The sequence below is a fragment of the Lepidochelys kempii genome, chromosome 1, assembly GCF_965140265.1.
Source record: "Lepidochelys kempii isolate rLepKem1 chromosome 1, rLepKem1.hap2, whole genome shotgun sequence".
Classification (NCBI taxonomy): Eukaryota; Metazoa; Chordata; order Testudines; family Cheloniidae; genus Lepidochelys; species Lepidochelys kempii.
The window spans coordinates 67317046-67341786 of NC_133256.1; the positions used below are offsets into that span (position 1 = coordinate 67317046).

General features: G+C 38.9%; 1 protein-coding gene across 1 annotated transcript in view; it reads right to left on the reverse strand.

Moving 5' to 3' along the window:
- The window catches only part of DIAPH3 (diaphanous related formin 3), a 504213-nt gene that overhangs the window by 394012 nt on the left and 85460 nt on the right, over nucleotides 1-24741 (reverse strand). The window contains exons 6-9 of the mRNA XM_073325081.1: nucleotides 9185-9259; nucleotides 9030-9099; nucleotides 4570-4706; nucleotides 3689-3794 (exon numbers count right to left, since the gene is read on the reverse strand). Coding sequence (XP_073181182.1) covers nucleotides 3689-3794; nucleotides 4570-4706; nucleotides 9030-9099; nucleotides 9185-9259 — 388 coding nt within the window. The remainder of the gene's footprint in view (nucleotides 1-3688; nucleotides 3795-4569; nucleotides 4707-9029; nucleotides 9100-9184; nucleotides 9260-24741) is intronic.

A 24741-nucleotide genomic window follows, 5' to 3' on the forward strand; every position in this document is an offset into this window, starting at 1 on the left:
AGTGACTGGTCTTTCGGGAATGGAAGCAACCTAAATATGTTGTGATTTTCTGTGTAAGTGGCCATTATCACTGAGTCCAGTTTGTCTGGGTGAGAAGATAGTCCCCTTAGATTTTCTAGTCTATCTGTGACTCTCTAGTAAGAGTGTTACAGTAATCCAAGAGTTCACATTTGTTACCGGCTTCATGAAATCTAATTATAGAACACCCCACTAGTTTGCAGGTGTCTACAGTGTTTTTGACTGTCTGCCCTGAAGTAGGTACTCACAGTCACGAGCCACTCCAGACAAGCTAACAATGAGATCCAATCTTAGGGAGCTGAAGCTAGACATACTCAGACTAGAAATAGAATGCAAATTTTAAGCAGTGAGGGTAATTAGCTATTAGAACCGTTTACTTAGGGACATGGTGGATTCTCCATCACTTCAAGTCTAACAATCAAGACTGGTTGCCTTTCTAAAAGATATGCTATAACTTACAAAAATAATGGTCTTGAGGTAGAAATTACTGGGTGTGACTCTATTGCTATGCTATGCAAAAGATCAGATTAAAGCACCACACCACCGCTTTCAGGCTCCAGAAATCTATCAATCTGCAGTCACTGTCCCCTGCCATTTTGAGTCAACGTACCTCAGCTTTGACAAACACACAGTTCAACTACTTAGGCAAAACAACTATGTGAAAACCAATATACCATATAAAGAGATAAAGGATAAATGGTAAGTATGATTATTAAGCAATTTAGAGTATATTACAGTCTATTCCCTAAACTTAATTCTGATAAAAAACATCAATTGAATTGACAGAGGTGGAGTTTTTCCATGTACAGAGTATGTTACCCACCTTTCATGTATTAATTTATGCCCAATGACTTCCTATGACTGAGAAAAGTGGAAGTCAATATTAAGTGTATTAAGTCATTATAATGATGTATGATTGAAACCTGACCATTTATATGATTAATATTGCCATGGTTAGACAATTGCAACAAATATTCTAGAAAGTACGTCATGTAAGGTATCAATGGAAAGGTTATGATTTGTTGAGTATGATCATCCTGTTTGTGCACATATATCATCTTTGTGTCTAAAGTTATGAATACTGACTATGGACCAATATTTCAAATGTGTTTGCTCCTGGAGTAACATCCACAAAGTAAAAAAGAACAGAAGTGCTTGTGGCACCTTAGAGACTAACAAATTTATTAGAGCATAAGCTTTCGTGGGCTACAGCCCTCTTCATCAGATGCAGAGAATGGAACATATAGTAAGATATAGATAGATAGATAGATAGATACACAGATACACACACACACACACACACACATATAAGTTGGAAGTTACCATACAAACTGTGAGAGGCTAATTAGTTAAGATGAGCTATTATCAGCTCTCCAGCGCACCATCAAAGATTTACAACCTATCCTGAAAAATGATCCCTCACTCTCACAGATCTTGGGAGACAGACCAGTCCTCGCTTACAGACAGCCCCCCAACCTGAGGCAAACACTCTCCAGCAACTACACACCACACAACAAAAACACTAACCCAGGAACCTATCCTTGCAACAAAACCCGATGCCAACGCTGTCCACATATTTATTCAAGTCACACCATCATAGGACCTAATCACATTCGCCGTGCCATCAGGGGCTCATTCACCTGCACATCTACCAATATGATATATGCCATCATGTGCCAGCAATGCCCCTCTGCCATGTACTTTGGCCAAACCGGACAGTCTCTATGCAAAAGAATAAATGGACACAAATCTGACACCAGGAATCATAACATTCAAAAACCAGTCGGAAAACACTTCAACCGCTCTGGCCACTCAGTAAAAGATTTAAGGGTGGCAATTTTGCAAAAGAAAAGCTTCAAAAACAGACTCCAACGAGAAACTGCTGAGCTTGAAGTAATACGCAAACTAGATACCATTAACTTGGGTTTGAATAGAGACTGAGAGTGGCTGGGTCATTACACATACTGAATCTATTTCCTTAAGTTAAGTATCCTCACACCTTCTTGTCAACAGTCTAAATGGGCCATCTGGATTATCACTACAAAAGTTTTTTTCCTCTTGCTGATAAGAGCTCACCTTAACTAATTAGCCTCTCACATTTTGTGTGGTAATGTCCAACTTACCTGTATGTATGTATTACTATATGTTCCATTCTATGCATCTGATGAAGTGGACAGTAGCCCACGAAAGCTTATGCTCTAATAAATTTTTTTCTCTCTAAGGTGCCACAAGCACTCCTGTTCTTTTTGCGGATACAGACTAACACGGCTGCTACTCTGAATCCACAAAGTAGTTTACATCCAGTCTAGCCAGCACATTGTGAACTAACTATTCAAGTTGATGGCCCATTAATTAAAACAATGGGCCATAGAAGCAACTTGTCCCTCTCCAGTGAGCCTTCCTGTGGACAACTTAGCCAGAATATGAGTAATGGCTACTCCTAGGAGTCAGCAAAGCATGTAACGGCATGTAACTTGCTCGTGTGACCCTGGACTCCTTTTTGTGCCTGTAAATTTGCACAAACTAAGGGCTTATCTTCACTACAGGGATAAGTCGACCTAAGTTATGCTACTCAAGCTACATGAACAACAGAAATAACGTAGCTGGAGTTGACGCAGCTCAGGTCAGCTTACCCCGGTGTCTTCACTGAACTGTGTCGACAGGAGATGCTCTCTTGTCGACTTCCCTTACTCTTCTCAGAGAGCTGGAGTACCGGGGTCACACAGAGAGCACTCTGCCATCAATTTAGTGGACCTTCACTAGACCCACTAAATCAATCCATGCTGGACCTCCCGGTAGTGAAGACCGGCCCTAAGACTGAGAGCAGTCCCTACACATGGGAAAAGGTATAAAAGAACCCTAGAAGCATTTCCACTTTGCCCCTTTCCTGCCCTGATCTCTTGGCTATGGACTTACACTAAAAGGAGCATTCTGACCAATGGACTGAGGACCTTCCCATATTTTGGAAATTACCAGAGACTTTACAAGCTTGCAGTTTATTCCATCACTGCTACAAACCTGATTCAAGTACGCTGTAGTGAACGTATGTGTGATTTCTTGGGCCATTTTAAGTCTCCCCCTTTCTTTTCTCTTATAAATAAACCTTAAAATATTGGATACTAATGGATTGGCAACAGTGTGATTATTGGATAGGATCTGAGTTACATATTGAGGCTGGCTACATGGCTGATCAATTGGGATAGAAGGACCCTTTGTTTGATTAAACTAGTTTTAAATAACACATCATAAAGTCTAGTGTACGTGCGGTGAAATAAGTGCTGTAATGCCTAAGGAGACTGCTTTGACTTTTTGTTAACCAGTGTGCTAAAAATCAAAGATTACTTTTGTTACTGTAAAATAACCACCAGTTCTGGGGGGAGACTGCCCTATTTCTCAGCAGTTTGTTCTGAATTTGGCATCCTCAGCTGTGACCTACTGAGGCCTGGTGACAGTTGTGCAGTGTCAAGATGGTTTATCCCTAAAAATTGCTTCAGCATTAACCTACATTCCTTAAATCACATAGTTTTTACTGCAAAACTTGACCTAATCTGGTCAGCTTCCATTTCATTCTGATGAAAAATTCAGCATCCAATATACATATTTCATTTTTGTTTTGATGTAAAGTTCTCTTCATAAGAAAGAGAACTTTCATAAAAGAAAGAATACTTACTTGCAGCTGGACTGAGTTATCCTGGAGGCCTTCTACAATGGGGGAGAATCTGTCAATGTTCCTTTCTTCTGCTGCTGTTGTTAGAGCTTCCAAAATTTTTTCAAGGCTATAGGAAATTAGAAGACAGTTCCATTTATGAGACATAATCTCCCTCACATACATCCCTTATTTTTTTACCTGCTGGGTATAGGCATCAATTTCTTAAAAAGAAGCAGGGCTATACATTTTAAACTGTAATTTTGTGTTAAAATGGAATTTTTGTTAGAAGGAAACTTATCTTAATTTAGCTATTGAAACCTAATTGGAAATTTACAAACAATAAAAATCTAACACAATGGGAGTGGGGAGGAAGGATGTCAATTTTTTTTCCATCTCCCTCCCCCCATTGTTGTAAATTTCACTGTTACTAATAAATTTCTTATTAGGTGTCAATAGCTAACTTAAACTAATAGTTTCCCACTAACATAAATCCTAATTCTCTTTTTAACACAGAATTATAATGTGCAGTGTATGAACCTACTTGTTTAAGAAATATGTGCCTATAGCCAACAGGTAAAAAAGCAAGGTATTAATTCAGTTTTCAGGAGCGAACATTTTAACATGCTGTTATTTTATATTTCCCACTTGTGGAAAACCAATTATGGTATACTTGTTAGTGATGAAAACACATTAAAACGTTAAATTGTAAGAAGGTTCTTAAATCTGACAAAGTGGTGGTAACATGAAAGATTTACTTTCAGTTCTAAAATTAATACATTTGAAATCAAGATTTTCTAAAAATGGACGTTTCCGTAAACTTGTTCAACAGATAATGACTATTTAAGTACAATTAGAAGTTTTAAAAAGGTGTATTGTATTTCATGTATAAATACAAAACTTACATGTTTTCCTCTCCAACAATGCATATAGCAGATAGGAGTTTTACAACATCAGTCATCATGTTAGTTTGTCTGGGATCAATTGCTCTGGCCAGCAGTGAAAGGCTCCTTTCTTCTCCCATTATTCTTTCCAACCCATACTAAAGTAAAATCAACAGATAACGAAGGCTTAGTTCTAAAAACTCATGCAAGCAAAATTGCAACTTAAGAAATGGCAAATGTGAATGATACTGACATATTAGTCTAATGAATTTGTTAACTGGCATTTTCAGTCTGCAAATTCTGCATTTTCAAATACAAATACTGAAGCTGGAGTAAAGAATAAGAAATGTTTCTTTCTGCAAGAATCATGGATATCAATGTCCAACTGATGAAAATTTTTGCTCCAGTCCTCTTTGACATCAAGTTAATCAATATTGAGTGATGTGAAAAAGACACCAAAATGGTCAATCACATGGTACACAAAATCCCAAAAAGATCAAATGAATTGTAACAAAATTACCATAAATTTAATCAAAAACTTTGAAGAAATAATAAATTCTAAATAGCAGTAGCAGAATATGAATTAACTGTATCGTCCTCAAAGTTGCATTTAAACTTTTTCTTCTCTCAATAATGAACAAACATGAAAGACATACAGAATAATTTACACTACACCACATCACTGGGAAAAAACAAAACTGCGTGTTCCCACAGAAAAGACTTATCCATAAGGTGATATAGTAACAGCCATATAAGGATGCAAAACGAATTTGCTGGGGATTGAAAGTTTTTTTCATCCGACATTTAATTTTAACTCTTGACCTTGAGATGTTAAGAAACTCATTATTCCCTGAAAAGCTCTGAATGCAGCACACAATATTCCAGTAAATCTTAAAATTTCGTATGTAGTAAATTCACTAAATATCAATTTGAGTCCTTGTCAGATGGTACAGGTATTTACAGACGAGCATAAACCATCATTACAATATAGTAGTGCATTTTTCCAACTGTTTATTAAATATTTAATAGGGAAATTTGATGTTTCCAAGCATTTTTCATTGTTAGGAATAATTGAAAAGATTAATGAAACACATGAAAAGGCCCAAAGCAACATTTGCTTAGGAATGATATTTTTCAACATCTGAAGGTAAAAGAAAACATTAATTTATTTTCTAAAAGACCATTCTTAACCATCTTAACACTTGGATTGTTCATCCTCGTGTAAATGTGAAGACACTGAAGAGCTGCTAAGTCTGTACCTATACAACACAAGGCTCACAACCCCTACAATGACCTGAAAAATGAAAAAGGAATCCGACATACATGGAAAGATGGACAAATTGCTATGGATGAATACAAAAAAATAGAGCAACCAAATCGGGACAAAATCAGAAAGGCAAAGGTACAAAATGGGTTACATCCAGCAAGGGACATAAAACAAGAAGAAGTTCTATAAATACATTAGGAGCAGGAGATAGACAAAAGAAAACAAAGGTCCACTACTTATTGGGGAGCTAATCAAGGATAATACCAAGAAAGCCAAGACTTTTTATGCCTACTTTTCATCATCAAGGTCAATGTCAATTGTAAGATTCTTAACACAATTAATATTAACAAGTGGGAAAAGAATACAGCCACAATAGGAAAAGAACAGGTTAAAGAATAGTTAGATAAATTAGATATTTTCATGTTGGCAGGGCCTGACTAACTTTATTTTAGGATACTTAAGGAACTAACAAAAGCAACCCTGGGAGCATTAGCAATTATCTTTGAGAGCTCCTGGAGGGTATGTAGGTGACATCCCAGAAGACTGAAAAAGGCACACAGGGTACCTTTCTTTGATAAGGAGAACAACCACAACCCAGGGAATTTATGGACCAGTTGGTCTCACTCTGATACCTTAAAAAACACTGGAAAACATTATTGGGCAATCAATTTTTAAGCACCTAGACAATGAGAGGGTGACAAATATACAACATGGATTTGTGAAGAACAAATCATGCCAAACCAACCTAATATCCTTCATTTACAGGAATACTGGTTTAGTGAATATGGGGAAGCAATAGATGTGATGCATTTTAATTTTAGTAAGGCTTTTGACACAGTCACACATGACAGTCTCATGACTAAACTAGGGAAATGTGATTTAGATTAAATTAGGATTAGAATTCAAAATGACCTTGATGAACTAGAGAACTGAAATCAACATGATGAAATTCAATACCAACAAATGCAAAGTACTACACTTTGGAACAAATTTACCATTTTGAAGCAGAATATCAGGTTATCTGTACCTTTGTGGTGGTGTTCTAGTTAGGAACCTATTAAAGAGTTATCTCCATCCACAGGTTCAAGGGAAGGCCCTCTGTGACACAGGACCAGAAAGGGTTAAGCAACTTGCAGGCTAATTGACCCAGATTCAACCTTTAGAGACATTTTAGTACATAAAGATTGTGCTTTTTTTGTGCGTTTACATATATATTGTTTGGTTACATTGTCAACCCCTAACAGTTCATGTCTATTGCTGTATTCTGTTAATTCAGAGATCAAAAGGAGATAACATTTAATTGAACTGTAAATGTAGTGACATCACCCTCTTCATTTCTCTTTTAAGCATATAGTAAATTACCTGTAAATGACGGGAGATAGGCAATCACCTTATGTTAATCCATGTAGCTAATTACCAGTGATGGTTACAAAATAGGAGGATGCTTTGAAGACACTACTCTTCACCCAGGGAACACCTGCTGTCAAGAAGCTGACAATAGCATGCCAGGGCTCTGTAAAAACTATTGGGCCCTGATGCTTTCATCTCAGATCTATTTAAGCTTCATCAGGGGAAGTTTGAGTAGCAAGACTGAGGTCTCCAGTTCCATTCTGGATCACCTGGATATTAAACATTGGACTGTAACCTATGGACTAATTCTAAAACAGCTTTTTGCAACTCTAAAGCTCACCATCTCTTATACAAAACTGACCTAAAAACTCTATTCATATCTGTATGTACAATGATATTTTAACCAATTCTCTCTCTCCTTTTTTTAATAAATCTTCGTATTTGGGTAAGCATGTATTTGGGTAAGATCTGAAATATTCATTGACCTGGGGGATAATGTAGCCAGTCCTTTGGGATTGATGTAACTGTTATATTATGAACAAGATTTTCAGCAATCCTCATCATGTGTGACTTGGCTGTCTGGGTGGCAGCTCAGGGCTGGGTTGCTTTAAAGGAATTTCTGAGCAACCAGAAAAATATTATAGAAGCTGTTTTGTTGATGGCTTCATGAATCTAAGCATTAGAATAATCATCAGTTTGGGGGATTGTCTGCCCCATTCTTTGCAGTTTGCCCTAGTTGAGCAATCTCAGCATGGCCCCCCTAGGGCCCCAGTCACACCCCAAATGAACCATCATTATTCAGATATTTTGTGATTTGGTGCGAGTTCCTCAATAGGTACGTCAATAAAGACAGGACACATCTTTAAAGTCACATTCCCACTAGCACTTTTTGGAGCATTTAGAAACAATGAACTGGTGCCTGGATTTTTTATAAAAGATATTTCTAATAAGGCATCAGAGTTTAGGAATTTATAGAGGGACATATGATCAGTCAACTTGATCTTGAAACGTCAAAGACAGTATCATGACAAAAGTTGGAAGAGCTGTTCCTAGCTGGTCAAAAGGAATACTTATCAATGCTAAACAAAAAGGAAAATCTGTGGATAATGATGCAGCAATGTCGAAAAAGAGAAGCTCAATTTTCTTCGGAGTTTAAATTATGACTATATTTAATGGATCATTATGATTTCACTAGCTAAATATTAGCTTCTTGGGTTAATTTGTATTGTTTGTTTCTTGGAGAAAATTTAGTGGAAATTACATTTTATATTAAAATCGCAATAGGTGATTAGGCTATGTACTTAAACTCTGAAACCATGTGCACTGCTCAAGAAATTAAATGAGGTCTTGAAATTTTTTAGCTTTACAATCAGTCCACAAATCAATCCATTGAACTATTAGTGAAACATGTTGTACAGATACTCAGCTTCACGCTGAGGAATGAAACAGAATAGAGGGCAACTATCAAAAGACACTTTCAATTACAAAGGATGTTTCCATCCGAACAGAAGAAACAATTTCAAAGTTGTGGTACTGAAATAACATTTTCCACATTAAACTTGTCTTTTAAAGCAATAGACAGTGTTCAACTTATTGACTATGTTTAGTTGTCAAGAGTCACAAATTTCCACTTGGATCAGAATATTTGGTTTGAGTGTACAGCACAATCTATGCACGTTAATGGATCTGGGTTTAAGGGGCTGAAACATAACTGTGGTTTTCTTTCAGATATAATATCTGAAAACCATTCAAGTAAATAAAGTCATTTCGGGTTAAATCATGGTAATCCATGTATCTAAATCATAATGTAGCATAGACTACCTTATGAATAAACTCAATTATTTAGTAACAACAAATCACATACCTTATTATTCATAAAGGCCTTCAAACACTGTACGATCTTATGCTGACTCCTCTTCACAACTCTGTCCTGACTGAATTGATATAAAAAATTTAAGTTGTAATTACAATTTAATTACATATTACACAAAATTCAAAGTTTACAGAAAATGTTCTTACGGTTTTGTTTCAACCAGTCTTTCTAAAACATCCAGCAATAACCCCAGTCCTTCATGTCCAAAGTTTTCAACCCAACTAGAAGAGAGAAAAAAAAAAAAAGACACCAGTGAAGTACATTTTTAATATCTCAGATTTCAGATACTGAATTATTATTATTTATTATTTGTATTATCATAGCATCTAAGAGCTCCTGTCACGGACCAGGACCCACTTGTACTAGGTGCTGTGTAAACCAGGCAAGAAGACAGTCCACCCCCCAAATTGCTTTGCATTTCAATCAGTTCTTTTGCATATGCCAAGAGCCTTCAAAGATATACAACATAAAATAATAAAATTTAAACTTAACTCAAAACAAATGAACCCCAAATTCAGCAGAAATAATCCTGAACAACTTTACTCATTCCTATATCAAATTAAATTTTCAAAATAGGGATTACTGATTAGCTCAAAGAGAACACTGGTATGATGCATGCTTTTCTGAAGCTAGCCACCAAGCCATCTGTTTTTTGGAAAAATAATTTTAAAATTTAAGAAATCTTCCATAATTCAGAGTAAAAACATTATTGTGTATTAGTTGTGCAAGCTTCCAGGATCTCTGGGAAATCTCAGCTTCCATCAGTGTCAGTCATTCCTTTCCTTCTGTCACTTCATCAAGTTTGCAGTTCTATCGGATATCTGAATCCATATGGGTACTTCTGAATATATCATTTTTAGAAAACTTACTAAAACAATTAAAATGTTTTCTTTGGTTCATAAGAGAAAAAATTAAAGACATCATGCTCTGAAATATTTTGACAGAGAATGGATTCTTATAACACACTTATTCTTTCTCAATCCAAGCAAAGTGTGAATTAAAGAGTTGTTCCATGTTTTAACACACTTTCTCATTAGTAAAATTTTTGACTAATACATTACTTCTGATAACATTACTAGAATTTTATCTTGAGACATATCCTCATTTTCTTTTACTTCATCTAAGTAATGCCCCTCTTATAGGAAGAATGCAGGCCCAGAATTTTAACCAAAAGGCTGCTGAATTCTTTCAAAGAGCAAGCACTCAATAACCCTGGTTCAGCCCTATGATAGCTATGAATTCATTAGGGCTTTAGGCAAGACTTATTTAACAGCTTCACTCCCACGCTTGTAATATTAACTCCTCGTACATATTAGCAACTTTATTGTAATGAAGAGTTTTCCAGAAATTGGATTAGAGAACCAAACAGTTCCAAATATTCATGGTACGTAACATTTTCAAGTGTGTTATGGTTACAAAACACAGAGAATGATAACAGATATTTGGGAGAATCAAAACTATTTTAGAATGAAGAACAAAATTATACTAATTTGTTATAGCAATCTAGGATGATGACCCAGCATGTTGTTAGATTTGAGAACTCTTTCACTGCAAATTTGACAAAACGCAAAGAAGACACCAATAGGAGATTTCCAAAAATAGCTACAGCATTCGACCCAATGTTTAAGAATCTGAAGTGGCTTACTAAATCGGAGAGGTAAGAGATGTGGAACATGCGGTCAGAAATCTCAAAAGAGCAATACTCCGATGCAGAAACTACAGAACCCAAACAACCAAAAAAGAAAAATCAACCTTCTGCTGGTGGCATCTGACTCAGATGATGAAAATGAACATGTGTTGGTCCGCACTGCTTTGGATCATTACCAAGCAGAACCCATCATCAGCTTGGATGCATGTCCTCTGGAACAACGGTTACAGCATGAACGGGAGCGCTCCTGCAGCAGCGTTTTGAAGCACGAGTGTGGTCACGTGCAAGCGCTGGGAGAGCGCTCTCCCAGCGCTCCTGGTAATCCACCTCCACAAGAGAATTAGCTCTGAACGCTGGGAGCCCAGCGCCCAGCACTCGGAGCCTGTTTACACTTTAAAACCCTCTGACTTGCTGCACTCAGGGGGGTGATTTTTCACACCCCTGAGCCAGCAAGATAGAGCGCTATAAAACGTAAGTGTAGCCAAGCCCTTAGAAGTGGGACCTAGATGGAGGAACTACACCTCAAGAGTACCTAAAAATCCAAAGTCACAGGCAGTGTCTGGACTCTACTCAATCACAGGAAGCTTAAATGCACAAAGCCCCATCATCTTGGCCCAAAATAGCATCCTGGTGATTGACCAACAGGGGATTTTTACCAGGACTGGGACAGAGAGGAAGAATTGTTTAGTGGATAGGGTGCTAAGCTGGAACTCATGAGACTCTGCCACACACTTCCTGTTTGACCTTGGGCAAGTCACTCAGTCTCTCTCTCGCTCTCTCAGTTCTCCACCTATAAAATGGAAATAATAGTGCTTTCTTATCTTATAGGAATTTTGTGAGGCATTCAGCTACTATGGTAATGGGGGGGCACATAAGAACTCTAGGATAAGATGCTAAAAATCCTACATTGTGAAACAGGTGTTACAAACCCTAATTCCCTTCCATGGATATGCATAACAGAACCAGAAAAAGTTTCTGAAACCCTGCAACACTGTGCTCTCCCTAAGGGCTTACTACCTAATAGCTTGTTTAAAAAATTGAATATTTAATTTATTGCTTAAATTGTATTTGTAACAAAATGTAAGAATCTGTATATTAAGCAATTGTGTATTACTTTCTTGGAATATGAGTAGGAAACTATTAAGTTTTAAAATTTAGGATTTTGAATATGCTAGTCCTAAAGGTTTAATTCTGTGCAATGCTTTCCGAAAAAAATTTCAAAATAAACCTTGGCACATGCTTTAACAAAGGGATAACCTGAGGTGCAGGAAAAAGAACGCAACAAGAACTTATACATAATTTGCCCTAAAAATGACAGCTACTCTTTGGTAAAGGTATCCAGCACTGAATTCTCTAGTCACACCTGTATTGTTTTTATTTAATTACTATACAAATTATTTAAATGATTTTCCTTTCAAAAAATGGAAGTCTATTCAACTGTGCAAGTAATTTTGGAAAACCACTCACCCTTAAGAGGTATGTCTTTTTTCAAAGGACAAAGAAGGCAACTAATAGAGAAGGCACTCACCCCATTCCAGTGGAAACAAATAGGAATGGACCCCTTTAAAGTTAACAGTTTCTATTAAAGATGGATAATGCTCTCTTTTACTTTGTCTCAGTTTTTTTTAATAAGTTGATGGAATATATTATTTGTAGAGTGAACTTCATTTATATTAAAGCAATTGCTGAACAGAATACTTAAATTAAAAAGATTAATGCTGGTTCTTAGATATGAGCATATATTTCTTACCATCTCAGAAGCTAACATTAAGATCAGATGTTCTCAGCTAGTTGTTTTAACATTGATTCAAATACTTAAAAAGAAACTCTTAAGATGAAACAAGGCATTTAATTTAAAAAGAAGAGTGACTTACTGAAAAATTCTGGAAATGAAGTACCAACAGAAAAATTTCATTTCACTACTACTTTTCCTAAAATTTAGAATAACGCAATATGTTCATCTAAAAATTGATCCCTGAACATATGACAACCTTCCTCCCAGCTGCCAATCTAGCTAAAAAAAAAAATCCTTAACTAGCACCTTAAATTTCAGTACACAACTTCCTGCAGCACCCAAAACAAACGAACCAATACCCTTTTTCTGTTCACCAGATACCCTTCCTTGTGTTTCTGAACTAATTTCTGCCCAAACTTTCCAATTAGCAACCTTATCTAATACACTGGCTCCTTCTTTGCTCGGATTCATTTACTTTGAAATTAGGTTGCAGTCTAAACATTCAATTTAAATGAGTCTCTCTAGCAATGGCTAATCCTGTACATGTATCCCCTGGAAAAAAGTTCCTGTCTCGCTGCTAGGACTCAACAAAGATAAGAGCCGAGAGGAAGCGGCCCAGGGAAACGCAGTTAATTAAAGGGATGTGGCTACTATTGAGACGGTCCCTGGGTAGAGGTCCGGAGTAGTGGGCGGGCCCAGGGTCACCCACCAACTGCCCCTGGTGAAGTGGCTATACCCTGAGAGACGGGAATTTAGACAGGTCTAGGGAAAGAACTGTACATGGAACTGGTACTCCACAGAAGGGGGCTGAACCGAGACTGACTTGGCTGAAGAGTTGGGGTCAGAAGACTAAAGGATAGAGGAAGAGAGTCTCCAAGGAGGAAGCCCTAGGGACACTGCTCCATCCCTGAGCAGGAACCTCTGCACATAAGCTGGCCAACTAGGGTACTGAAACAGGACCTGTTGGTTAGACTGAGGACTGAACCCAGGGAGGGCTGCAGGGATGCACTGAGGGTACCAGGATGTGTGACTGTGAAGGGATTGAGTCCAGGAAGAGCTGCAGGACATTACTGAGGGCTTTGGGATAGGCCCGGTTGGACAACGTACCCCAGGAAAGTTTTGTTTCGCTCATGCACTGTGAGAGACTCGGTCGGAGGACTGAGTCATTGAAGACTCGCCTGACGAGCGCAGTGGTCGCACCATGAGCAGAGGAAATTAAGAAAAAACTGCAGGTGCGCACGCGCACACACACACGCACACACACTCTCACGCAACGGGGGGTGCTCACAAGACATGAGTGTACCCCATTACAGAAGAATAAATATTTTTTTAAAAACTGTTTAAATGAACCAGCTAACATCATTAAGCATTCAGTTACATCATTTACAAAAACAACCACGTAAAAGCAAGAAAATTAATAGTTAATGACATCCGGATTAGGACCATTGAGTGTACGTTATACAGCACACAAAGCTTGGGCTCTGACTCAGGTTCAAAGCCAAGCCCCCTTCCATCCACACAGAAATCAGTCTGACTCAGACCAGGGACCACTCTGGACTCCAGCCCACCAACACTGCTAAGTGGGGTGGGGTCAGAGCACAAGCCACACTGACACAGATAAGAGCCCAGGCATTTTGCAGTGTGGACGCAGCTCAAGTCCTGGTTGCCAGACTTCAGGTCTGGAAAGCCAGCCAATGTTATCCCACAATCCCAAGAGCTGCATTTCCTAGCTCTTCCAGCCCAAAACTTCCCATTTGCTTCCCAGGAAGCAGAAGCAACCTCCTGGTTCTAATGCAGCTGATTGGCATTTAACCCTTCATTTCCAAGCAGCCTGCTCAACTGGAAATACACTCAACCCCAATGTGTATTAGCTACAACCAGCACTAAAAAGTAATTCTGCATCAAGTGTGCTGAGAGCTAGCCAGAGGAACACTGTCAGATTCTGGTTAACCTATGGTACAAGGGAGGCAAGAAATACAACTTCAGCAAGATACTACAGAGTTGTATACGAGCAGTTGGCAACACTGTGGATCAACCCAACAGCAAAACAATGCAGACAACATGTCAAGTGGCTGAAGACAGTATTACGAAGTCAAAGATGCAAATGGCATTTCTGGGAACTCCATCTTCCTTCCTTTTATGAGAAATTCAACCAGGTACGGGGAACAGTAGCAAGTACTGAGGTGCATGATAATCTGCCTAGGGGGGATGGCACCCGTATGACACCTCAGTCAGGGTCACTGACAGAGAAGAACCAGCTGCCTGATGAATGGCAAGCAATGACCCTGGTGCTGGAGCCATAAACTGAAGAGAGTATGGATGGAAAAGATTTCCAGCTTATGGCCCTATCAAGTTATTAATACAAGCCAGGGATTTGGCATGTTTCCATTCAGAGTGAAATTCATGCTATTCCCCTAGGGTCCCCTCTTCCCCTCTGACACGACAGGAGAGTCAAAAGGGACACAGCAAAAAGAAGAAAAAGGTTAACCAAGTAGCTATAATTTTTTTAAAACTAGCTACTCACTGACTGCTATGACCTGGAGCTCCATAACGAATAGCCTCATGTACCCGCCCCCATCCTATCAAATAAAATGCACATTAAAAATCTGCTACGCCCACACTGACTCACACCATCTGTAAACTGAGTCCCCCTCATAACTGGCTGTTATGAGTCCAAATAAAACCGGAATGTGTATTTGGTCCATAGCTGGCTTTAATATGCAAGTACAAATAAAAGCAGAGTGTTGCTGTCAGTCTGTGTTACGAGGTCCCATAGCAGTCAGTTGGTTCTTTGCATGTACACAGAGAACTTGTAAGAAGCCTGTCCTGCATCTCCATGCAAAATCAGCATCTTGTTGATTTTACCACAAATTTTCACCCATTGCTAGAGATGAAAGCAAAATTTTTCACGGAGTAGGAACTCCAGATAGTGGATAGTCAGTCATATTCTGGAGCAGGGCACACTTACTAGGGCCACCTCTGTTACTCACAAGCCCCCTCCTTTCCAGGATATGCTGATCAGTCACTAGGTGTCTAAATAACTCCACGACATACACAGATGGCTGTCCTCAACTGGACTTGAATATTCCTACTCAGGGACCTCCAAAATATCAAAGTTCTCTAGAGCTTGCCCTGCCTGAAAGGACTGAAAACCACAGCTATTGATTAGGTCAGTTGTAAGTCCCACCCATCTCCCCAGAAAAATGAAAGGGATGTAATAATCATTTCAACTGAATTTTGTATTATATTACCATGATGTCTGAGGGCTTTCAATGCTGTCCCAAAGGACATTTGAAGGGGCTGGTGTTTTGTATGTGAATAAATAATGCCCATTGATAAAAAGTATCTTTTCACCTTGAATGAAAGATTCTAGATAAACACAAATGCAGACTGTGTTGCAGAAAGACCACATGGAGTATCAAAAAAAGATAAGGATGCAAGAAGGGTATTAGGAAAACAGAGGACACACACCTGGAAGAGTGCCCAGAAGAAAGGTTGAGGAAGAAAGATACAGCTCCTTCTGCTGTACTCCTCAAGCTATTACTTGCGCTCATAGCTATCAGACTGAAGGCTCCACTTCAGTTCTTGCTCCACCCACACATCATGAGTCCCCTCTACACTATTATGCCCGGCGGACAATGCAGCCTTTGGACAATTCAGTGCCTACCTGGACCATGTCACAGACAATGAACACCACATAGTACAAAGAGATACACCACATGCCTTCCTCCAGTCCAGTCGCAGCTTTCCCAGACATAGTACCCCAGAAGAACAGAGGGACAGGAGACACCCAGGAAAAGCTCAATGTGTCATTTGGGGACATGCACTTTTCACTGTTTTGGCACTATTTATTGTGTTGTGAGTTTTGATAGTGGATGGTCTGCCTTTCTGATTTTTTACACTGGCATGTAAATACCCGTGTAAAATAAAGTTTTGAATTTGCACAGAAGGCTACAGTAGCATATTTTCTTATATGTAATGTTAGAAGTGGCACAAACTGTAATGAACGTGCAGACTCAATAACTTTCATAAAAAAAATTTGAAATTGTCGTCACAATAATCCCTAAACTGTGAGTTGCAGTACCTGGCCAGGACTGGAAAAAAATGCATAACATCTCTGTACGTTTCATAAAAGCTTTTACAAAAATACATAATGCCAACACATTAAAAAAAAAAATACCACAGCTGCCCCACTCCCATATATAGAACAATTTAAAATACCATTTAATTCCCCCTCATGCATGGGACCACGTAAACCCATTATGAGTGCACAAAGCATCCATGATTTCTGTTTTGCATGTAAATCCAGCACCAGTCATGCATGACAGGTACACTGTCAAACTGTGTGTACCGGCTCAGAAATCCAGCAATGTCTTTAGTCCATTCCTGGTCAAAAGGTTCCCCGCTTTGTCCTTGCAGACATTGTGCAGAACACAGCATGTTATAATAATGTGGACTGCTTTAATGATACCAGTATGCATAACAGAATATCAGTCTGTCAAATGTACATTCCACCCCCATCCTACAGCTAGAGAATGTGTCACTCCATCTTCTTTGGTCAAGTGCTCTGAAATCAGGGTATGGTTTCATAAGCTATGGGAACATGGGACAAGCAGAGTCCCCTAGAACAACAGTGGGGACAGTGACTCCTTTTATAATGTCATTCAATGAGAATAACGTCCCAACTTCTCCACAAAGAAAGTCCCGATCTCAGAAACAACCTGGCATCAAGCATCCTGCCAGTGCGCACTATATTAGTGTCCATTAATCTGCTCCAATGGTTGACCAGGGCCTGCCTAACCATGAAGTAGTACCCATTGTAATTTGTGTACTTATGCTCCTTGCAGAGGGCAAAATTATAGGCTCAGGTCCCAGCAATGACCCCAGCACAGTTTGGAAAGCCTACTCTCTCAAAGCCAGTAATTACTTCAAAAACAATTTGTAACGCCCAACACCTTTGAGTAATCACTTCACAAACATTTGTCACATCCATCCCACAGTTGATTTACCAAGTCCAAAATGGTTGGGCCATGGACCTGTAACAGTCTGGTGTAACCCACTTCCAGATCGCTATAGCAACCTCCTTCTAGAACAACATCCTCTCTCATATGGTGCTAAAGGGTTGGGGCAAGCTAATCATAAACTTCTGCTTCTTCATGTGAGAGTTCTGGACCCAGTGTCGGTCACCCCAAGACCACATGACTATGTGATCTCACCAGTCTGTGCGTTGGCCCTGCTTCAGGAACATCGGTCTACAAAGGAGCAATGTGCACCTAATGTAACAGGCATGTGCAGCATCAGCTGGGTTGCAGCTGGCACGTCAATAGCCCCTTCCAAGGGGTGCCTTTGTCAGTTCACAAACTGCCAACAGAACCACAACCTGCATCTGACATATGATTTGCCTGATTGATCTCATGAAGTGGAAAACTTCCTCCACCAGTTTGGATTCCAGGTTGATGGCCCCAGCTGCTGGGGACATACAGACACAAAGTGGTTGGAGTGGATGAGCTGGCAAGTGAAAACCACCCAGAACACTTATGGGTCAACTCCTGCAGGACAGACAGAAAAGTTCTCCCACAACCTACTGTGAACCAACCGCTAGAGTTGCTTCAGCTTGCAAGAACACTAGGAACCCTAAAATACGATAGCGTATGCCCACAGAAGCTGAAATTCTGACTTAGGTATGCATAGTACAGTACAGTGGCACCAGCAGTCATGAGGCCTAACTTTTCAATACAGTGTGGATGCTCAAGCATGGGCTTGGAAAAAGTTGGCGGACATGGGTCACACAGACCTCAGCCTAATGTGCTGTGTGAGCATTCCGTGATGCTACTGCAATAAAAAAAAAAAACAAAAAAAAAAAACTGTTATGTGTGTATTGACTCACTTATACAAATGGTAAGAAACAGTGGAAGATGTAAAAATAAACATGGAAAACTCCCAAAGTAAAAAAAAAAAGTGCTTAAAAGTAACAATGTAGTTACTGTATCATTTAAAGAACTGCATATTTCATTACGACAAAAAAAAATTATGAACCATAGTTAACTAATTTTATTCATTCTTTTTGTGATCTGTATTTTTGTACTTAAATATTTCCCTGGAGATACTGTTAAGCAGAAAATAGCGTTTAACATGTTTAGCCACTGGTAACTATTACTTGAGAAAAATATTGTACCATTAGTTTAAAAGGATAACTCATTCATAATAAAATCATGTATATGGACTATTATTTGAAGTGGGTAACATGCTTTAATACATATTTTGTTTTGTTTAAGAAAAGGTAGGTAAGTATCATCCCCCTGCAGATGCGCATCAATCTGAATAAGAGGGGTAGTTGTCTAATGGATTCGATGTGCATTCTGTTAAGCCACATATGAAAAACTTTGGATGGGCTATCACCAGCAGGAGAGTGAATTTGTGTGGGGGGTGGAGGCTGGAAATCACTTTAGATAAGCTATTACCAGCAGGACAGTGGGGTGGGAATAGGTATTGTTTCATATTCTCTGTGTATATATAAAGCCTGCTGCAGTTTCCACGATATGCATCTGAGGAAGTGAGCTGTAGCTCACGAAAGCTCATGCTCTAATAAATTGGTTAGTCTCTAAGGTGCCACAAGTCCTCCTTTTCTTTATATGAAAACCTAGTTCACCATCTCCAAAAACACAAGCTTCAATCGTTTGAGCAGCACTACTAGCTACAGAAATAACCTAACTCATGAACAGCCAAAAAATGGCACCCTGCTCATACTGGGAGTATTCCGTTGAATTACTGGGGCCTAAAGCTAGCCACCGTACCTCAATTAATAACCTTCCCTTGATTACATTTTCTGCATCTGAAGGAACACAAAATTTAGTTGTGTGGAAAGTTTCAAGTGGTAAGAGTATGCCATTTTTGAAAGACAAAAACACAGGCAAAAACTAGGTTTTCAAATCAGTTCAATGTTTTATTCCTTGGCAAGTCAAGAACTATTAGCAGAGATCTGAAAAGAATTGGATATACTCTCAGTTTCAGAGAACACTTGATAAAACCTTGTTTTGGTGTAAGAACTAAGCCAAAATTATATGGAAGCCAAAACAGGGCTTCGTGAATGAAATTAGTTGCAGCTTTTTACGCTTTGCATAATTTAAAACCACTGTCATTCCCTTTTTTAGTTTTAATTTAATAAATCGGAAGTTTTGTTAATTTTAGAATTAGAAGGGCCCTCAAATGAAAATAATTATATGCACAAAGCAGTACAATATAGCTACAATTACTTTTACGTGGGGAAGTGAAGGAGTAATCAATACAAAGCCTAAGGCCCACTCCTCCCCTCCAACCAACACTGCCAACTAAAGAACATCTGGAAAAAAAGAAAGCTTAGAGACCTTGAAATGTGGACCATCATTACAGTGAATAGCTTGATATAAGCAGAAATCTTTAGCTTTATCATGAGTAATTAGCTTCTCAGCATCAACACCAAATTCTATACCCACCTAACTATTGCACATACTCAGTCAACCTTTCTCCAGTACCAGCCTGAAGGAGCCACCTTGCAATTCCAGACAAAGACAAATAAGTGGTATCACATACAGAGTTTTGTGATCCTAAGCTTTGCAAGTATTAAAAGGTGGACAGAGTTAATGAAAGTGCTATCCCACAGTAAAAGATTTAGATTAAGTTAACTCTAAGTTGTCCTCACATTTCTGCACTTATCTTCCATTATATAAAATGATGGACGAAAAGTCTTTTTTTAATCAGACTTTTTAAAATTTAAAGTAAATACGTATTTATGTTTTAAAAATAAACCTATTTGAAATTATGACAATTTATGTTCAGATTGCAACTCACCATAGCTATTACAATAATTTCAATTCAATAAAAATATTAAGCAGAACGTTTGCTGCCAAAGTTTTAAAGAAAGTCAAACAACTGAATGTGTAGAAGTCACTGGTTAAGCACCTGGAATCAGAGCTTGCTGAAGTGCTAAGCAACCTTTTGATGGCAGTAACCTCTTCAGCAGGCTCAGAGAGAATGCCTTCTCATTTCAGTTTATTCCAATAGTTCAGTTCAATGTTTAGTTCACTCACAGCTTGTTTTCCTCTTCCAATCTATGAAAAAAATCCAGTTGAGAGGCTGAGAACTACTATTTCTGAAATCTTGAGGAATGTAGTAACCAGAAACAATCACTTAATTCACTAACTACAGGTAATATTTCCTCTGTTAATAAACCGGTTTTAAATGCAAAACATTTTGATAAAGCTTTTTATTTAACTAAAAAAAATTAAAATGCTGTTTTTCTGCATTTTTAATTGAATTCAAATTTCCATCCCAATAGAACTTAATGCACATCACAAAGAAAAAATTAATCATTATCCGGTAAAGAAGAAACTAATCATTCACCACTTTTCTAATATAAGACATAAAAATTAAGAATCTGAATAAATGTATGTTAAGTGATATAATCATTTCAGAAAGCATGTATAGACAGTGTATCTTCTGGTTAACAAAAGTATAAAATGAGCATAAAGGCTATATTTATTTGCAAATCAACATGTTTTAATGGTTCCCAGCCAATGAGAATCAACTTTTCTTTAAGAAAATAACTAAAAGTGGAAAACAAGATTGAAACTGGTGATTTAATTTGCTTTATTTGAATCAATCCATCCTGCTGTGTAATCAACAAAGACCCTTGAAATTTTATTTTCATGTTTTTGCCAGTTATTGCATATTTTAAAGTAACCTGACTCATTAATATTGTCTACATTTTCGTTTCCTTTTAATACAAACTGTGTGCCCATAAATATTTTTCAATTATTTATTTCCGTGAAGTATATTTCCAATGTACAAAGGGGAAAAAAGCAGTCAGAAAAGATTGCACAAGTCAAGAAATATTGAGCATGTTGGCCTCTGTCCTGACAGAAGTTTATTGAATTCCATAGCTTACAACAAAAAGTTATATCTTTTCATCCTCAGTAAAAAAAGAAAACTGCAACAAGAAAATTATCAACTAATCTAGAAGTGATCACTCTTCAGGAAATTTCAGATACAGAAATACAGATCAGCCTGCATTTCTTTGTGCTTGTCAGCACAATTCACCACCAGGTTTCAATAATTTAACTATAAATAGCATTCACAGATGACTAGACGTGCAAATATTCTCTCTACCTTTGCTGAATATTCACAGCAGAGTTTCAAACATTCTCACCAGGAAAGCTTCTTGTGAAATAAAGTACAAAAACAAAATAGTTTCACATCAATATTTAACAAACCTGGATAAGAATCCAACAATAAGCACTTTGATAGAAAACTGGATAGTGCAATGTCCAACCTTTTAAGAGAAAAATGTTCAAGGAATATTTTAAAAACTTACATACCTTAGCAAACTGAGTGAGTTTTCCCTCCAGAAATAGACAAAATGGGGCGACAGAACAGCAATACTAAACAAGGAGGTAGAACTAATGGAGATAGTAAGAGCCCAAACTACTGTTTACAAATTTATTTCCACTGTGGTCTTGGCCTTCTGACAAAGAGAAGCAATAACTACTTCCTTTTTACATAGAAGTATGGCTTCATTTTCGTCACATAGAAGGTAGGCATGTGAAAATTCATTCTCCAAATGTAAGGTGAATGCTGAGTAACAAAAGCTTTTAAAAATAACGGAGGGTGGCAACTGATCCAAGCTCTTAACAGTTTTATCTTCAGTGTATGTCATCATGATACTTAAGCTAGTTTTGTAAGCAATTTATGACTACAAGCAGGATAATTCTCATTTAAAACCTGCTAACCATCCAAAGTGAAAAAAGTCATTACTGAAGAAACCAACATCTTGTAAATTTAAGACTGTGTTGAAAGGCTCCAAGGCCTTCTGATCCATTCCTCTTTGATCATTAATAGGACCACAAAATACGTCACTCTAAAAAGTCATATTTTGACTTTTTTTCAAATCAACAGAAATGGCAGAGAATATTTCTTGTCACTGAGTAGAGAGGCAAAATTCTGAATTACTTGTGATTTAAAAACAAAATCCATAATAATACATTTTGGTGGATTCACATATAAAGAAGGTTAAGAATTCTAAATGCTGATTCCTAAACAAACTATTTCTATGGTTTTCCTACTCATAAACTATCATTTTCTCCCTAAACTGGGACTGACTGAAAAATAGCAGCTTAAATTTAAAAGAACCCTTTTCAAGCATAGCACAATAAGTGACTAAAATAGCAGCTGAAGAATGTAAATCAAACAGGACAAAGGAAAATTATTTTAATATTGCAGGTTATTTAGAACTAAGAATTATAACAAAATTATATTCTGATGGGTGGGTTTTTTTTACTCTAAGTTTACAAAATGAAATTTCTTTTAAGTTTTACAACCAATTTAGTTACTCAAAATATGTAGTTTCCATGATAAATATTTCTTAACTTTTGTTGAAGAAAACTCATATTAAGACCTTTGACAAGGAGAAAAGGTGCAGGTGACAAAATAATAAATTTGATACCTTAAATCTGAAGGTCAGCTTTAATACACTATCAAAAACCAATTTCCACTCATGTGTCAGAGTCATTCATCAGGTATGTTTAACAATTATAACCTATACTAAAACTTTAATTTGCTCCTAACTCTTACTTGGGGCGATTAGGTACTCAAAAGCAACAAGTCTAGTGGGACCTACAAACACTTAAGTCATGCACCATAAATTGGAACAAACATGAACAAACAGCAAAATATATGTAATCCTTCCATGGAATTTGTGTAAGCTACATGATGCCAAAAATGACTGGAAAGTGCTTTGGTTGAAAGTGCTAAGCAGAAGTCTACAGATCACTGTAGCGAGGCAGAGTGGGTCCCTGCCACCTCAGAAAGTGACGAGCCCCTCCGGACACCAAAGTAGGCAGAGCAAGGAAGCCCTGAGCCCCGCAGTGTGTCAGGTGTGGCATAGGAAGTGTAAGGCCCGACCCCAGAGCTCACAGAGAGCAGCCGCCGGGGAGATCAGATGCCTCCAGCCTACCTCCCGGTTGGGAAACTCCAGCAACCTGCAGCAGACCCAGTAGCTGCCCAGGCCTCTCCCAGGCCAGCTACCCAGAAGAGTTGCCAACCCTGCCCCAGGCCAGCTATCCCAAGAAACCTCTGGTGCTAGACCCCCTGAGGACACTACCCTGACCCAGGTACCTCAAAAGTAGCCCGGGGCAGCCAACCCTAGTCTGGCTGCAACACTGCAAGAACCCATGTCAGTGTGTTGTGGCCAGGATCCCCACTGACGCAGCAGCGGGTCGTCTGCCGCTGCTAGGGCCCCGAGCTGGTACGCAGTGGAGTGGGAGGGCCTGCGTCCCCCCCTGCCACCCAACTCGCAGGTGGCAATCTCCCCCTCTCCCAAGCCTTCAGACCTAGGCTCACCATTTACATATTGTTATTGCTCAACCCCTGCCTGAGGACCTGAGCCCCTGGCTCACCCTTGCCCCACCCTGATCTAGGGCCTGGGCTGACAACTAACTGTGTTTACTTCTGCCCACACGAAGGCCACGAAGGAAAACTCCTGCGGCCAGACTAATTCCCTGCTCGGCCTCCTCCCGAACTTAGTGAGGCGGTGGGGTCCCTGCCACCCCAGAGAGAGACTAGCCCAGCTAGCCTCTCTACAATCACATACTTGTAACAAATATCTTATTTACTAGGGTTTCCATTGTTATAGTGGATTTCTGCCCTTTTGTTCTTTCCCTGCCATCACATGCTCATCTTAGTAGGAATCTGGTAACTGGCATACCAAAACACACTAGTGGCATATCCACAGTCCTGTATCTGGTGAAAAGACACAACGCCAAATGAGTCAAAGAAAACACATGAAATCCTACAATATAAAGTTATGAAATAACTGGGCATGGAAGAATTAGATTATCTTAAGCATCAAACATCAATTTCACCATAAACACACAAACTGAAGATGATGATAATCAATAATAATCAGTCTTTACAGACAAGCAAAGTACGAAAAATGCTTCTTAACAACTTAGAGCAGGGCTGGGGAAACTTTTTGGCCCGAGGGACATATTTGAGTGGAGAAATTGAATACAGGGCCATGAATGTAAGGCTGGGGCAAGGGGTTCAGGTGAAGGGGGGGACTCGGGGCAAGAGGTTGGGGAGGAGGAAGGGGTGCGGAGTGTGGGAGGGAACTCAGCAGGGGGTTGGGAGCAGGAGGTGTCCGGTGTGAAGAAAGGGGCTCAGGGCAGGGGGTTGGGGCGGTACCCACAGGTTAGGGCAGCACACAGAGCCCTCTGTCGCCCCGCCACCAGGGGCTACAGGGACGCGATGCCAGCTGCTTCCTGGAGCAGTGCGGGGCCCGCAGCACT